Below are 15943 nucleotides of genomic sequence, written 5' to 3' on the forward strand. Positions count from 1 at the left end.
TAATTAATTAACCTGACAAAAATTGTAGAAATCCAATAGCAAGCCTGCACAGAAAGCTTTTGCCACAGAACTGCTTTTGGAATTATTAGTCTTTATATTGTTTGGGAAGGTTTTGCCTTTTAATTCTAGGCAGCAGGTGACATCCCTGCCTCCCTCCTCAGCACACATGGCTCTGCCCAAGGATCCCACAAGGCAGGGGGATCAGCTCCCATTAAAACGACTCCAAACCCAGGCAGGAAAAGCTGGGAAAAACTCCTTACCAGATTAGTGAAGATATAGGTGTAATAGGCAGACGCCATCCCCAGTTCAGCTGCCTGTGAAGGAGAGGAAAAAAGAGATTAAACCAGAGCCTGACAATTCCAATCTCCACTCCAGCACGGCAGAACCAGGGCCACATTTTGCTTTTTCAGGCTTATCTCTCCCTGCAGGAAGGGAAGGTGGGACACAGCAGCACAGCTGGACCTGGGAAATTAAAGTTTGGGGGAGGCATTTCTCAGCAGGACTGAGCCTACCTGAGGTCTGCCCACAACAGCCCTGACAAAGCACCTGCACAGAGACAAATGACCCAGCTCCAAACCCCTGGGAGCATCCCTGCCCCCTCCACGGCATTCCAAGGTGGAATTCAGGCATTTCTGCATCCTGCATCCAAGGACCACCTCTAAGGAAGATGCCTGTGGAAAGCAGAAAGCTTCTGAACCCCTGACAGACCCCAATGGTCCACAGAGACACTGGAAAGGTGAGGGGGGTCCTGCATCCCCGGTCCTCAGAGCTCCAGAACCCCTTGGGATGAGCATTTCCGTGGTGTTTTTGGAGGAAAATAAGGATTTCTGCTTTGTGTGTGGATGCTGCTTTGCTCCTGTTTTGAGACATAATGTGGGAAAAGAGCAGCTGAGAGCTCCAGGCTTGTCCCTTCCACCACAACACCATGATGGAGAGAGAAAGGCAGGAAAAGCTCTTGGGAGTTACAGGAAAGGGGCAATCAAGCCACTGGTGGTTTTCCAGATTTATCAGTCAGATTTGGGCTCAAATCCCACAAATTAATGAGACCCAGTAAGTCAGCCTGCTCTCCAGAACTGAGACAGGGCTGTGCTGGCCACAGAAATAGAAGAAAACAGAGCAAAAGTGTCCAGGGATGCAGAGAGAAGGACACAGAATTTTCCATGGGGATGATCTGTTCTAGAGATCACAGAGCAGATAACTGAAGCCCTTTCCCAAAATTCTCACTACACAAGGAGTTGGTTGTGGGAACAGATGCTCAGGGAAGTGGAGCATTAATCTACAGATGCTCCTGGAAGCCTCTGTTCCACTGCCAAGCACAGCTGGTCTCAAATCAAGCCTCCAGACCCTGGCAAAGAGGTTTTCCCAGCAGTCCAGACCACACAGAGCAATGGGAGGCAAGGAGGGAGGACCAAAGGCAGCACCTCCTGGTGTGAGTCCCTTTTTATCCCTCCCAGAAGCTGTGACAACAGGAAGAGAGAGAAGGAAAGGCAGAAAAAGGCAGCTTGGATTGTACCTCTATCTTTTCCTGCCTGTTTTTTACCTGTTTTTGTGCAAACCTGAGGCCACCACCACTGCTGGTGGCCCAGGCCAGGCTGTGCCCAGCCCCTTGGCTGCACATTGTCACCCTGTCCCTCGCCCAGGTGGCACAACAGACACAGCAAAGCCAAGGAGTCCCCGGAGGAGGCTGCCTCATTTTTCACCCCTCCACAGCAAAACTTGGCACCAATTCCCCCTCCTCATCCCTTCCTGGGCACAGTGACAATGCCAGCTCTCCCTGTGACCCACTTTGAGGTCAGAGTGTTTGGTTTCAAGGGCAGAAAATGAAGGTGAGCAGCAAAGCAAGAGCGCCTCTGCCATCCATTCAGCCGGCCCTGGCAGCTGGGAGCAGGACAGGCTGGGAATGTGGGAATCACCCAAGTGTCTCCAGCCCATCTGTGGAGGGTGAGGGATGAGAAACTCTGAATTGCTCTCACTGTGCAGGGCTGCTCTCCTGGGACAGACCCAGAGTGTTTTTCCTGCTGCTGCCCTGTGGGATAGGATGTGGATTCACCTGAAGCTCAGCACCACCATCCCTGGCTCCACCTCTATCAATAAAACACTTTCCAGCCCCTCAAAGGGCAAGAAGTTGCAAGATCAGGAGCTCTTTATTCATTACCCTCCATTTCTAACAGTCCTCTAGCTGGAAGAATTGGGTTTTACTGGGAGGTGCTGGTAATTTTTGCCTTTTCTCAGTGGTGGCAGAAGGAGGCTGGAGCTGGGCAGGGAGATGTGGGTGCCTGGAGAGAGCAGCTGGGAGCCTGTGGGAAGTCACTATAGCAACAGAGGAGGGGGACAGCCCTCAGCAGCCAGGCAGCAACAGGGGAAAAAGGGGGGGAAAAAAACCACACCAAACCCCTCCACCCCGAGTAGACAACCCCCCAAAAAAATCCCCCAAACTGTCTATTTAGAAATGAAAATTGCATGTAGTGGAATAAAAATCTTTTGGGGGGAGAGAGGAATGATAAAAATATCCCTGTTGGATGTCATGAGGGATAAATCTGACACAGGCAAGGCCTTTGGGTGACACATTCTGTGACAAGACAGCCAGGACAGTGTGGAATGCCTGCACCAGCCAGGGGGATCCCAGGGCTTGGATCCTGCCTCCCTTCAGGAATGTGCTTCTTGTTCTCTCCAGGATGTGGGAAACTCTGCTCCATCTGGAGCCACTGCTCAGTTTTGAAGCAGGCTATCAAAACAAGCACTAGAAACTGCAGCCAGAGACCATTTAAAAATAAACAGGATTAAAATAAAATCTCCGTTAATAAGACAATAAAATAAAAATAAGGAAAAAAGTTTGACACATCATGGGAAGGGAAAAAGGAGGCACAAGAGTCATTTCAGAGAGCTGAGCAGTCCTTCACAGCTCTTTGATGGCAACACCACTTGTGGAGAGCAAACACTTCCCCTCAGAGCAATTAAACCATCACTTGCACAGATCCTGCCCTGGAAATTCCATCAGTGGCATTTCCCTTGATGCCTCAAGTTTGAGCTTTCATATTTTTTGGGTTCTGTATTAGTGTGTGACTCTGAATTTCATATCAAGTGTTCCCAGTTCTCCTCCCAGCTCAGGCACACCAAACAATCCTTTTCCAGCCCCACAGCCAAGGACACACTGCAGCTCCAGCCCCAAAAAGTGCAAAGAGCAGAGAACTGAGGAGAGAATCTGGGAGGATGGGACTGCAGAGCCTGGAGCTGGGATTGGACAATGAACCCCAAGATGGGAATGGACCCAAACTGATAAAAGTGTGAGAACTCGAGACTCTGAGCCCATCCTGGGTGTAGCCACAGCCAGGCTCTTGTGCTGCCCAAGGTGAATCCTTTGAAGGCTTTAATAAATCCCTGCTTTATTCCTTTAACTCTGCCCAGCCTCTGTTCCAGGAGCCTCTCCAGGCATCACCCTCTGGGCAGAGCCCACTCCCAGCGCTGCTGTGGGAATTCTCCCATCTCAATATCACACAGCAGCAGCATCCTGAGGGGCAGGGGATGGGCACTCACCTTCTGCAGGATGGTGTGGGACATGGAGGCGTTGGCATGGACGATGATGGTGGCTGTCTTGTCATCTCTGATCTCCTTCAGGAGCGGGGTGGGATCCCGGCTGTCATCCAGCATCCGCACCGACAGCGTGTCCTTGGAAATGAGGAACTGCCGCAGCAGCTTCTCCAGGTTTAAAAGGCCTTTGGAGGAAAGGGAGAAAAAGAACAGATCCCCTTTAATGTGAGGCTTGGTTCTCCCATGGAACACAGAGATCCAAGGCAGGATGTGCTCCTGAAGTTCTGGGTTTGGGCGCTGCAAAGGAAAGGGTTTGGGGCTCAGTGCTTGGTCCAGCAGGGAATGAGAAATGATGGAGCTATTCCAGCTGTTCCCTACAAAAAAGAGAGTGGAAGAAAAGGATGTGGGGTTCAATTCTGAGTCCAGCATGGAATGAGAAATGATGGAGCTCTATTCTATCTGTTCCCCACAAAAAGAAAGTGGAAGAAAAGGATTTGGGGCTCAATTCTATGTCCAGCAGGGAATGAGAAATGATGGAGCTATTCCAGCTGTTCTCCACCAAAAAGAGAGTGGAAGAAAAGGATTTAGGACTCATTGCTTGGTCCAGCAGGGAAGGAGAAGTGATGGAGCTACTCTCCAGCTCTTCTCAAGGAAAAGAAAGTGCCCCCAGACTCCTCTTGGGAAGAGATAAGACCTTCAATACAAGGTTCAGACAAGGTCTCCATTATCTCCCTGCATGTGGGATTGTTCTGGTTACTGGAAGATTATTCCTCCCCCTCAGCCTTTGCATTTCCAGCTCCCAAATTAAATGCCCAGGAAGGTGCAGCTTTTTTTTTTTGGAGACCTTGCAGCCCTCAGATGGGTGGCTGCTGTCTTCCAAGGGCATGACAAGCTCTGCTGAGAGTTGGAGGTCACTGCAAAAATACAACATTAAAAAAATGTGTCAAAAATAAGGATGGGCACGTCAAGGGCTCCTTCCAACCCAGCTGCCTTGAAACCTAATAAGATGTCAAAACTCCTGCTGCAGATTTTGTTAGTCAAGAAAACAGCTTTGATAGAGCCTCTTTTCTCTCCAGCTGCTGAGTTTCATCAAGAAATAACCTCCTGCCAAGTTTGATTGACCTGAGGGACCAGTAGATGGAATCATCAGCAAGACACAGACAGCATAGCCACACATCCCATCCCTACAGGAAGACAGCCCCAAAAGAGGGGGAAAGCTGAGCTGGAGAAACAGAACTATCAGCAGGATCACATCCCAGCTGGCAGACAGGCAAATTAACCCTCAAGTCAGAGTTTTAATCTGACTTAGTTTTGACTGCATGAATCCACTCATTCCCCAGCAGGTCAGGAGGCAGGGAAGGGACACAGTGGGATGGGATCAGTGTGGAGCTCAAGGACTCCCAGCACTTCACCAGGTAAAAAGGAGAACAGGAAAAGGGACACATCCAAGATGAGGAGCCTCTCATTCACAGGGAAAGGTTTAAAGAACTCTGAGTTTGCTCTGAGCTCCTGACAATGGCCTTGCCTCTCACCTTTTCTCTGGGTGCAGGTAGGAACACAGCAAGGGGTTATAAAAACAACTGTGCCAGGATTTCTCTGGGTCACATCAGCTTCTTCTTCTTCATCACCAGGCAAAGAATTTGCCACAGAGAATACAGCACACAGTACTTCTTTATAAATAATAATTCTTTAGTCTTCTAACCCAAGTGAACAGTAAATTTAACCTAAGCCCTCCATTTGACCCTTGAGGATGTGGAAAGGTTTATTTTCACCTCATTCCACAGCTGCAAGGGACCAGCTGCAAGTTTCAGCCCTGACACCACCAAGTTTCAAGTTTACTTGCAGCTCATCCCAGCACACTCTGCCACTCTGAAACCCAGGAAAATTTTTCTAAAGCTCATCAGGCACAGAGAGGAAGAAGTGGAACCAGGGAAAAAAAATAAAAATTAAAAAAAAAGGAATCATTTGATCTCTACCTTCAGCTCGAGGAAATTATCATTTCCAGCACGTTAGATCCTACCTGTAGCCTCATCAAGCCTGTGCTTGCAGCTGCTCTTGCTGTGTGCAGGGAAGTCTCCATTGTGTGCAGAGATTCCCCTTTGTTTGATGCCGAGAGGATGTGAGACTCTTGCTGCTGCTGCTGCTGCCAGACTGGCACTTCAGAGGGATGTGAACCCCAGCAAAGGCTCGCAGACTCCTCCTGGCACCTTTGAAGTACTAAAGTGAGGACAGAGAGGCTGCACCAGGCACCTGCTGCTTGAACACTCCCGTGGGGAGCTCGCAGAGAGGCTCAGGCTGCCCTGTGGCAAGCCCTGACCTTGATGATTTCATTTTTTTCCTTACACAAACATCTGGAGCTGGCAGGAGCAGCCCCATTCCCGAGCTCTCAGCACCAGAGGTGCTCCCTGGCAAGGAGGAGAGGCAGGAGCTGGATTTCTCCAGAGTGTCACATCCCTGTTCAGTGCTCCTGCTGATGGATGATTGCAGTCCTGGACATGGATGGTTGGGAAGAGAACATTCCCATCATCCAGCCTCGCTTTTAATCCCAACACTTCAAACATCTCCCTGGGTGTTAGATTAAAAAAAAAAAAATTAAAAAAGGGATCAAGGATGTGCACAAGGCCTTGGATCTCAGTGCCCTGGTTACCCTTCCCAAGCACTGGGTGTTATTCCCTCCACTCTGACAATCTGAGAAGCTCCTAAAAACTCCATGCATCCTCTGTTTGCCTTTTTGGGTCAAGATTTCTGTGAAAACACACAAAACCTTCCAGAGCAGTTCTCAAACCAGCTAATTCTTGAACTTCACAGAGAAACTGAGTCAGACAATCTTAATTCTATTCACCAAGCCGAACCACACAAATTTCATTCTATTCATGGCATCACATTTTACATTCCCTATGGCATTACACTTAGGCTGGCCCAAATTCTTTGGCTTTAAGGGTCATTTTCTGCCTCTGCCAGGGGAAATCACAGCCAGTCCCCAGAGGAAGGATGTGACAGGATGAGTGTGGCAGGGTAGGGCCCTGGGCTCCCATCACACAGCCTCACACTTCAACCAAAGCAGCTCCAGCTTGCCCCTCCTGGGATCTAAATAATAACATCCCTCAAAACAGCATTTCCTCACTGATGAGCAGGCAGCTCTTATGCTCCCCTCAGCTGCCTCAAGGGAACCTTCCAAAAGCCTGAAATGCCTCCAGTTAGTTGTTTAAGGATTGTGCTTAGGAGCAGTGCATGTCCTAAGGGAAAATCAGGGTTGGTGCTCCTACACGAAGCTCAATTAAGCCTTGTCTGTGCTCTGTTACAGTCAGGGCACGTTGGGCTTCAAGGCTGGCTCAGATCAGCTCCTTGCTGAGCACAAAGAGCTGGATGGATGAAAGGCTCCTGTCCCACTGCTTCCCTGGGTCTGGGAAGGACTTAGCATATCTTAAATATTGAGTTATCCAGCAGCAGCAGAACGAAATAAATTGGATTGCTTCAGGTAAGAGGGTTTGATCCAGCTAAATAAAAATCATATTAATCATGTTAATCCCAGTGGGAGACACCAGGCCCAGGAATGGGGAGCAGGGTAGGGGTGCAGAGCCCTGAGCTTCCTGCACAGCAGCTGAGAAAACCTAATTATCTTTGCTTCTCTTCTTGCTTAAGGTTAAAGTGAGACAATGAAAAATTCCAGCCCTGGGAGTGATGTGGGAGACCATTTGCATGATTTTAATTGCATCATTTTGAGCGAGGGCCTTTCCTGGGGTTACCATGAGCATGCTCACTGGAGGTGATTTACTGACTCACCTCAGCCCACTGCCTGCTGCCCTCAGGGCACACAGAGCCAAGGCAAAGACACTCCTGCTCCTCTGTCCCCCTGTCCCTGTGTCCCTGTGCAGGACTCTGCCCACCCAGCTGCTGCTGGGGAGTTTGCCCAGGGCTAACTGGGAATGATGCTGCAACTGGGAATGAGAGCAGCATTCCCAAAGCTCTCCCTGCATCCACTGCCTTTCCAGAGCTTTCCTTCCAGGCTGGTTCTGGCAAACTCCAGAGCTGATGGCACAGGGCAATAAAAACAGAACTGGTGTGGCCACCCCAAATCTACAGCACGGTGCCCTCAGAAAGGACAGGACACACTTGGCTCCAAGCCCTGGGATGGAGAACCTGCTGCTGCCACACCAGGAGCTCTGCTGGGGTGGGGATGGTCCTGATGGGGTGGGGATGGCCCTGATGGGGTGGGGATGGCCCTGCAGGGGTGGAAAGTCCAATGCACAATCACCAGCAGTTGCATGGCTGCAGAGCCCAGGAGAGTGTGCACTGTTCTGACTATTTATCAAATTCTGCTTTTAGGCCACAAACTGCACATGGCTTTGGGTAAGACATATTACAAAGTGCTTTATTGCCTAAAAATTATTTCCAGAAACGGCCCTACGCCTTTTTAAAATGTCTTTTTTCTTATTCAAAGCCCCATCTATGGAAGGAAAACGCTCTTCAGATGGTCAAACAGAAGGCAGGATAATCTCTTCCCATCCCCTTTCCTCCTCTGAAAAACACCTCCACGGGGCACCAGGGTGGAGAAACTGCTCTGGAGTGGAAAAGGCTGCTCTGACCAGAGACATGAAGACCTGGAACCTTCTCCAGCTAGCACCAAACAAAAAGGAGACGAAGCAGAGGGGCTGGCAAACCCAGCCTGGCAAAGACTCACATTCAGCTTTGGCACAGATGAGGCAGGCAGTGGTGCAGTTAAAGAAATTCAGGATTCCTGCCACGGCCACGCTGATGTCAGTGTTGCTGGGGTGGAGGTTGAGGGTGGTGAACCTCTGGAGCTGCAGCTTCAGGAACTCCTCTGGAGCCACTTTGAAGTGAGGAACCTGAGCATGGGGAGGAGGAAAGAAAATATAATTAAAGAGGAAGTAGAAATGAAAACAAGTAAATCTGCGATAAAGGGCCTGTGGTGTGAAACACACAGCAGGCAGAAAGTGGAATATCCCAATAAAACTGCACAAGCATCACTGGAGTCAAGAGGGGAGGGTGGGATTTGTGCAGCAGCAGAGGAAAATAATTATCACAGCAACGAAGAGCCACGGGAAGGAGTGGATCAGGAAAAGTCTTGCTGAGCCACTCAGCAAAAGGCAACAGGGACTGTGATTACAGCACAGGAAACATTCCGTGTGAGTTCAACCTAATTAGCTGGGGCACTAATTGTAGCTGGGCCCAGCCTTGGCTTGGGAAGGATGCTGTGCAGGCAGGCAGGGACAGGAGGAGCATCCAGGGCCCTGTGCTGTGAATCCAGCCCTGCCTGCTGCATGCAGGTCATTAATTAGCAGAGATGAAGGCAAGAACAGCATGACCCCGTGCTGGCGAGGCCGGGCAGAGCAGGAACAGAATTGTTTTGGGCATTTCTGATCAACAGAAGGCCAGACAGGGCCGGAACCACCAGTGCTGGCAATGTTGGGCTTGTCACTGATCCAGCAGAGCAGCAGCTGGAGGGGATGCTGCTCCAGGGGGAATTTTGGGAGCTGGGAAGCTGCAGGGCTCCCTCTGAGGTAGCTGCTGCACATCCTGCAGAGCAGAGTGGATGGAACAGGCTGGGCAGACACACAGATCGAGCCCGGACCCCGCGGGCTCAGCCAGACAAAGAGAGGCAATCTTGTTTTTCTGCTGCCGCGCGAATTATTTTGGAAGAAACAGAAGTCGGAGAAAGGGAAACATCTGCCACAGCTTTGTTAGCGGTGTCAGGTCCTCTCTCCCTCCATTATTGGTCCTTCCAAAGCCATCAGCCCCTGTCTCCCACCTCTCTGCTCCTGGGAGAGCCCATTAGCAGCTCCTGATGGAGCTTTATTGACAGCAGGAGCTGTTGGCTAGCAAAGGAGAAGTTAAGGAGTAATAAACTGCAATCTGCCTTGATTCCAGCCCGCAGCCCTCAGCCAGGGAGGGACGGGTGGATTCCCGTAACCAGAGCTGGCAGGGCGGCTCCTGGGAGTGATGCAGACACAGGGGAAGGAATCCAGCAGCACATCAGCTCCCAGAGCTGAGCACGGCCCTGCTCAGCCCCAAGAACCCTCCTCTCCTTTCTGCCCCGGTGCAACTCCCCTTTCTGGGCAGGGGAAAGGGATTCTTTGGGCACGAGAGGGATAACACAGCACAGGGTCATGTCCCCAGAGCATCAGCCACTCCAGCTGGTGCTCAGTGGTGTCCTGGGGACATTGATCCCTTTCCCGAGGGGTGGCTGTAGGCACAGGGGGCTCTGTGTCCCGTTGGACACGGTGGCACCAGCTGATGCTCCTGGGATGTAAATCCCAGTGAGTTCCTGCAGCTTTACATCGCTTGGAGGGCAGCCCAGAGGAGCAAACACGTCAGGAGGGCACCAGCACTCACCTCTCCTTTCTGGAGAAAAAAAATAAATCGGGAGCCTCAGATCAGAGACTCAGAATGGGTCTGAATTTCAGAGGAAAAACACTTGCAGAGTTGCTTTTTCTGGGATGGAGCACTTGTCCAGGACATTTAGCAAGAGAAAATGCTACAAAACACCCCCAGGAGACCCCTCCTGCTGCAGCCCCATACATCAGGGCTGAAAGATCCCTTCCATCTCTTCCACGCTCCAGGAACAACGGCCAGCACTTATTTGTGAATTCAAATTATTTACAGTGCCCAGTCCCAGCCTCGTCTCCTGGAAGGCTGGGCTCCAGAGAGAGCCACTAAATGGCTGAGAGATGTTATCTGGCTTTAAAGGAATGAACTGCGAGAAGAGAACTCAATTTCTTCTCCTGAGTGCAGAGCCAGATCAGTGTAGGATGGTTCGAGGCTCATAAAATATTAAATCCAGCACGTAGTCTGGACACAGATAAAAAAAAGGGGTTGGAGTGGATGGAAAAGCAGTAAACACAAAGCTCCCCAAGTATTGCACAAAGTCACAGCAGAGCTTTGGGGTTTGCAGCCCTCAGTCTGTGGGGACGTGGCTGTGCTGGTGATGGCTCTGAGGGGAGTGGGGGTAAAAGGGGATGCAGAGAGGGGCAGGGAGGCAGAAAAAGGGAGCAAAGGGAAAAGGGAGACAATTGAAAAGTCTGTGCACGAGGAGGAAGGGTGATGAACCACGCTGCCCACTCTGATCATCGCAAAAACTTCCTCACTTACCTCTTTCTCCCCACAGATGTTGCTGATAATGGAGCTGGAGGCTGGGCTGGAGGAAGGTCCCAGGACTCCCACCACGCCTTTGGGGAGAATCTGGCACACTGTGGGCATCAGAGAGAGGGAGCAGAGGTCACAATTCATCCCAAATTCCAGCAGGCAGTCGTGCTCACAGTGTCTGCTGCACCTCAGCAGCATGGCATCATTTCCTTCACACAACACCCTCTCTGCCATTTCCATCCCAAAAATCCCTTTATTCACCCTGAAGCACTGTCACCCTGCCTCTGGCACTCTCCATCTTTACCAGCCTTTTAAAACCCAATCTAAACTGTCCCCAAAACCCCAGAATCTCTGACCCCCTCTAGTACCACCCCTTTCTATCCCCAGGACAGAAATATGAACTAAACCTTATGGAAGTTGCTACACACAGCAGTGACTTGGCTTCAAAGCATCAAACTGACTTGTATGAATTTCTCTCATCTTTGCAGAATTCAGTGGTAAAACAAGGATTTCATTGCTGGTTTTCATTTGTTTTGTGTTGTTTTTTTTCCTGGCAGTAGTTAAATCTTCAGGCTCCCTACCACCAAGGTTAGCAGAACCATAAAAAACACCTGACAAACTGAAGAAGTTAAATCTCTTCCTGGGTTAAACTGCAATCCTTTTTTTTTTTTGTCCTTTTCATTCACAGCACAAATCCAGCTGAATTTCACTCCCAGGAATAGCCCAGCTCCCTGCTGCCATCCCTGCATCGCTCAGAACCCTTCCTGCAGAGCAGGAAAAACCTCTGGGAGCCCCTCAAACCTCAAGCCCTGAGCTCCAAAAGCTTCCTGAGAGTTGGCCACAGCTCCTTCTGCAGTGCCAGACCTGCCTCAGCATCCCCACACACTCAGCTTTTTCCCCAGATAAAGCCACATTTGCTCAACTGGAATCTTTCTGAAGAAATTGGATACTGAAGGGGAAGAAGGAGGCACCAAAAAGGAGAAAAGAGGCACCAAAACTCTTATGAGTTCTGGCCAAGGCAACTCCACATTTCTGTGTGTGAAAACCAAACCACTGCTTCCCAAAGAGGAGATTTTAGACAGGAGCTCTTCAGTATCAAACCTGCCTCTTCCCCTGGCTTGCACTTCAGAGCAGCTCTTGTGAGAGTTGTGAAAGAGTCATTTCAGCTGGAAAAATTCAAATCTAAACATGTTTTTTTGGTAGTAAAGTGAATTTATCATCAAAACTGCTGAGCTACAGATCAGAGCAGGGGATTTAGCAACTTCACGTCTTTAAATCAAGGCTGGGAGTGCAAGGAAAGCTCGCTGTGGTTGGGGTGGTTTTAGAACAGCAAGTTTGGGGTTGAGTGTGGGGTTTGGGAAGTGAACATCTACAGTTTCAGGTTTTCCCAGAGAAGCTGGGGCTGCCCCTGGATCCCTGGAAGTGTCCAAGGCCAGGTTGGAGCACCCTGGAAGTTGTCCCTGCCCATGGCAGGAGGTGGAATAAGATGATCTTTAAGGTTCTTGCCAAACCAAACCATTCTGTGATTCCTGAAATCTCCACAACCTTAAAACTGGAATATGAGGCGCAAATCTCATTTAATTTGTCACTTTGGGGAATTGGTTTTGCTTCTCTTTTGAAGGAAAAGCTCCTTATCCTCCCCAGTCCCCACTGATTGCTCTGGCTTCTTACAGCAAGTGCACATGAAATGCAAACATCTCCTCTTGGGTTTTCCTTCTGAGCTCCCTCACCCTCCAACAACTCCATCTCCTGTGGAATGAGGGATATTTTTCTGCAGCATCTTCAAAGGAACCCAGGGCTTGCTTTTCCTCTGCGCTTAAAAAATTTACAGGCACTTAAACCTCTCCAGAAGATCCTTTTAAATAAAGTGCAGCAGTGGTTTGAAAGCCTTGCCTGCTGTCTCAGCAGCCCTCATCAGTCCCTCCCAGCTCTGCCATCCAGCATCCACGAGGATGGAGCTGCTCCAAGCCCTGCCTTAGCCACAGGTCACCAGGACAAAGTTCCTGGGGAAAATTTCCTTCTGCTGTGCAGGGGAAAGTTTGGGGAGTGATTTCCTCCTCGTGCCTCCTAGCAGGAACAAGAAGTGGGTTAAGCAGCTATAGCAACAGAGTTGCAACAGCTGGAGGAAGAAAAAGATCTGGCTTATCACTACCAGGGGGAAACATCCAGGACAATGAAGGAAAATGAATGGAAACAAAGTGGAAGTGCCTGAGGCAAAGGTTTTGACCACATTTGGAAAGGTTCTCCTGTAATCCAAGCACATTTCCCATTTCAGAGCGTTACCTGATGCTGCCAGGTCTCCACAGGGAAAAAAAGGCTCGACCTTGCTGCTGCCATGGGCATCCAGACAAGCACTTGCAGGATGTGGAGATGCTGGTCCTGTATCCAAAATCCACCCGTGATAATCACAGGGACTATAATTATGGATAATTACAGACCCCCTGCCACTCAAATCCCTTCATACTCCAACACCTGGGCACCTCAAAAGCTGTGGGACGTGCAGGGAGCTTTGAGAGTTCTGCAGGCTCCAGCAGATCCGAGTTTCTGCCCCAATTTTGATGTTGTTTAGAATTCAGGGGCTCAAATGCTGAACATTGAAGTGGCATCACTTTAAGAATCTCTTTACCATAGCCACCACTGACCATCCTGGATCAGGTGTGTTCAGGGCACAGGGACCCTCCTTTTGCACACCAGGGCAGTGTCCAAGCATTTCCATGAGTGTATTTGGGAATTAAGTCCAGGTTTGGACACTTGGGACACAGCAAGAGATTTTTTTTAAAAGAAAGGCAGAACTGCAAACTTCTTTTTGAACATGAAAAAGCACAACAGATGAATAGCTCTCGATGATAAATGTATGCACATCCCCTCAGACATGGTCAGAGTGTCTTTCACTTCCCCAAATCCCAGAGCACCTGGAAAACATTTCCATGAATCTTCCCCTGTTCAAAGCAGGGCTCAAAGTTCCCTCTAGAGAGAGGATCCATCCCTGGGGCAGAATCATCTCTTTCAGAGCACACAAAACCTGAGCGGGGTTTCAAACAGAATGCACAGAATATTCCTGACTCTAATTCAAAATAAACCAGCAGGGAAGGTGTGGAAATACCTGAGCAGCTCCCTGATGGCAAAACACAGCCGAGATCTGCAGGGACAGGGACTGGTCACGGAATTCTCAGAGAGAAAACACCAAGGGCATGAACAGAAGGGGTTCTAGAGATGCTCCTGAAGCATCCCTTGTGCTTCCTGCCAGGAACCTGCAACCACAGAGGTCTGCAGAGGTTTGGGGATACCCTGAGAGTGTCCAAGGCCAGGTTGGACAGAAAATGTCCCTGCTCATGGCAAGGGGTGGAACAAAATGATTCTTAAGGTCCTTTCCAACCCCAACCATTCCACGATTCCCTGATAACCACAGCAGGGTGAAACACGAAATCCCCCAAAACAGCGGGACAGGTAAAAACAACACTCTGGAGGCACAGAAAGGAGCCTTTGAAAAGGCACTTTGAAATATCGGTGGGGATAAATCCAAATCTCCCATTCTCCAGCTGCTCCCTGGCTCTGGCTCCTCACCTGCCCCGGGATGTTTGAATTCACAACAAAGAGGAGCTTAAAAAGCTGCCGAGGCCAGAGGGGACAGGGTGACAAGTAGGGAAATCTGTCCTGTCCCAGCATCAAAGGAACAAGGTGGTTTAGATAAAGACGTGGTTAAACAATTCATTTTGGAGCTGCACAAAAGCAGTGGAACATCAAACACAAACAGAGAACAGGCTTTCCTTGAAACAGCCAAAAAAAAAAAAAGAAAAAAAAAAAGAAAAAAAAAAGAAAAAAAGCTCTGCCCACAACTTTCATTGAAACCTCCTTAAAATCACATAGGAACAGCCAAAGTTTGTGTTCATTCATCTCTAAAGTTGGAATACCAAGCCAGGCATGAATGTGATGGATTGACTGAGAGCAGTTCAGATTTTGGGGTTCTCTTACATTAAAACACCCGAGTCAGCCAGAAGGATACATTGGAGAAAGACAGCTCCAGAAAAAAAAAATAAAAAAAATAAAATAAACCCCTGACTCCCCAAATAAAATCTCTAACTCTCCAAAATGCTTTCTTTTCTTGTATATGGAATATGTGATGTAATCCCAGCACTCCTAGATCTGTCAGCTAAGCATGGAGTTGTGATATTTAAGAGTGAATCAAAGGGTGTGAAATGTGAGAACAGTATTAAACAGCTGTAAACAGCTTTGCAGTCACAGGTTAAAACATCTCAACAGTTTTTATTAATATTATGTGTCATAACAAATACCAGCAACGTATTGAAGCATTTGAAAGCCATGAAAGCCTTGAAATTTAAGTTCAGGAATCTGATTTTCCTCTGCCACCAGGATAAATCAAGAAGAACATCAGTGACATTAATAGCAGAGCCATACAGAATCCACATTATTCCTTTTCTAAGAAAAGCTCCCAGACTTTTTTTTTCCCTCTGAAGGGAAGGCAAATAACACACGGCAAAATTCACCAAAATCAAGTCAATTTGCTCCAATTTCTACTCTTAAAACCCAAGTAAAGAAAACAAAGAAAATCACCCCAAGGTGAAAACTGGAAATGGGAGATGCCTCTTCCTCTCTTGCCTGGTTTCCAATTTTTCCCCAAACACAACATTTGCTGAAATCAACAATTTCTTGCATAATATTTAATTCTCAGCCAAATAACATTCCTCTACTGGAGAAACCTTCCAAGAGAAGAATTCCTGAGCAGTGTCACAGGCTGAAAACAAGGCAGAAATCCCTCCTGTGATCCTTATGGCAGCTCTGGGGTCATTGCAATCAAGTCTGCTTCCCAAACAAAGTTAAAGGCCAGGAATGCTGCTACAAGCAGGATATTTACGAGGAAGGAACAAAAAACGGAGCTAAAATTGCTGCTGGGCATTCAAAGACAAAGAAAGCCAGGGAAAATGAGGAATTTTCTCGTTTTCTAGGAGTCTCACAGGGAGATTTGGGATCTTTAAGGGGCAAACTGGGAATGTGCTTGGAGCGAGGGCAGAGGAGGCCACCAAGGGGATGAGAGGGATGGAGCAGCTCTGCTGTGAGGAAAGGAGAGTTGGGGTTGTTCAGCCAGGAAAAGAAAAGGTTTTGGGCTGATCTAATGGTCCCTCCCAGCTGAAGGGAGGGAAAGATGAAGAGAGACTTTTTACAGAGCAAGGGGGAATGGCTTCCATGTGCCAGAGGGCAGGGATAGACGGGACAGTGGGAAAAAATCCTTGTGAGGTGGGCAGGGCCTGGCACAGGGTGCCCAGAGAAGCTGTGGATCCCTGGAAGTGTCCAA

At 48.9% G+C, this 15943-nt stretch overlaps 1 protein-coding gene across 1 annotated transcript in view; it reads right to left on the reverse strand.

The window, feature by feature from the left end:
• Positions 1–15943, reverse strand: part of GRIK4 (glutamate ionotropic receptor kainate type subunit 4) — a 179454-nt gene that overhangs the window by 51936 nt on the left and 111575 nt on the right. The window contains exons 4-7 of the mRNA XM_014890454.2: positions 10639–10736; positions 8210–8375; positions 3535–3713; positions 261–314 (exon numbers count right to left, since the gene is read on the reverse strand). Of these exons, the coding sequence (XP_014745940.1) occupies positions 261–314; positions 3535–3713; positions 8210–8375; positions 10639–10736 (497 nt within the window). The remainder of the gene's footprint in view (positions 1–260; positions 315–3534; positions 3714–8209; positions 8376–10638; positions 10737–15943) is intronic.

The sequence above is a fragment of the Sturnus vulgaris genome, chromosome 23 (genome assembly GCF_052056855.1).
Source record: "Sturnus vulgaris isolate bStuVul1 chromosome 23, bStuVul1.hap1, whole genome shotgun sequence".
Classification (NCBI taxonomy): Eukaryota; Metazoa; Chordata; class Aves; order Passeriformes; family Sturnidae; genus Sturnus; species Sturnus vulgaris.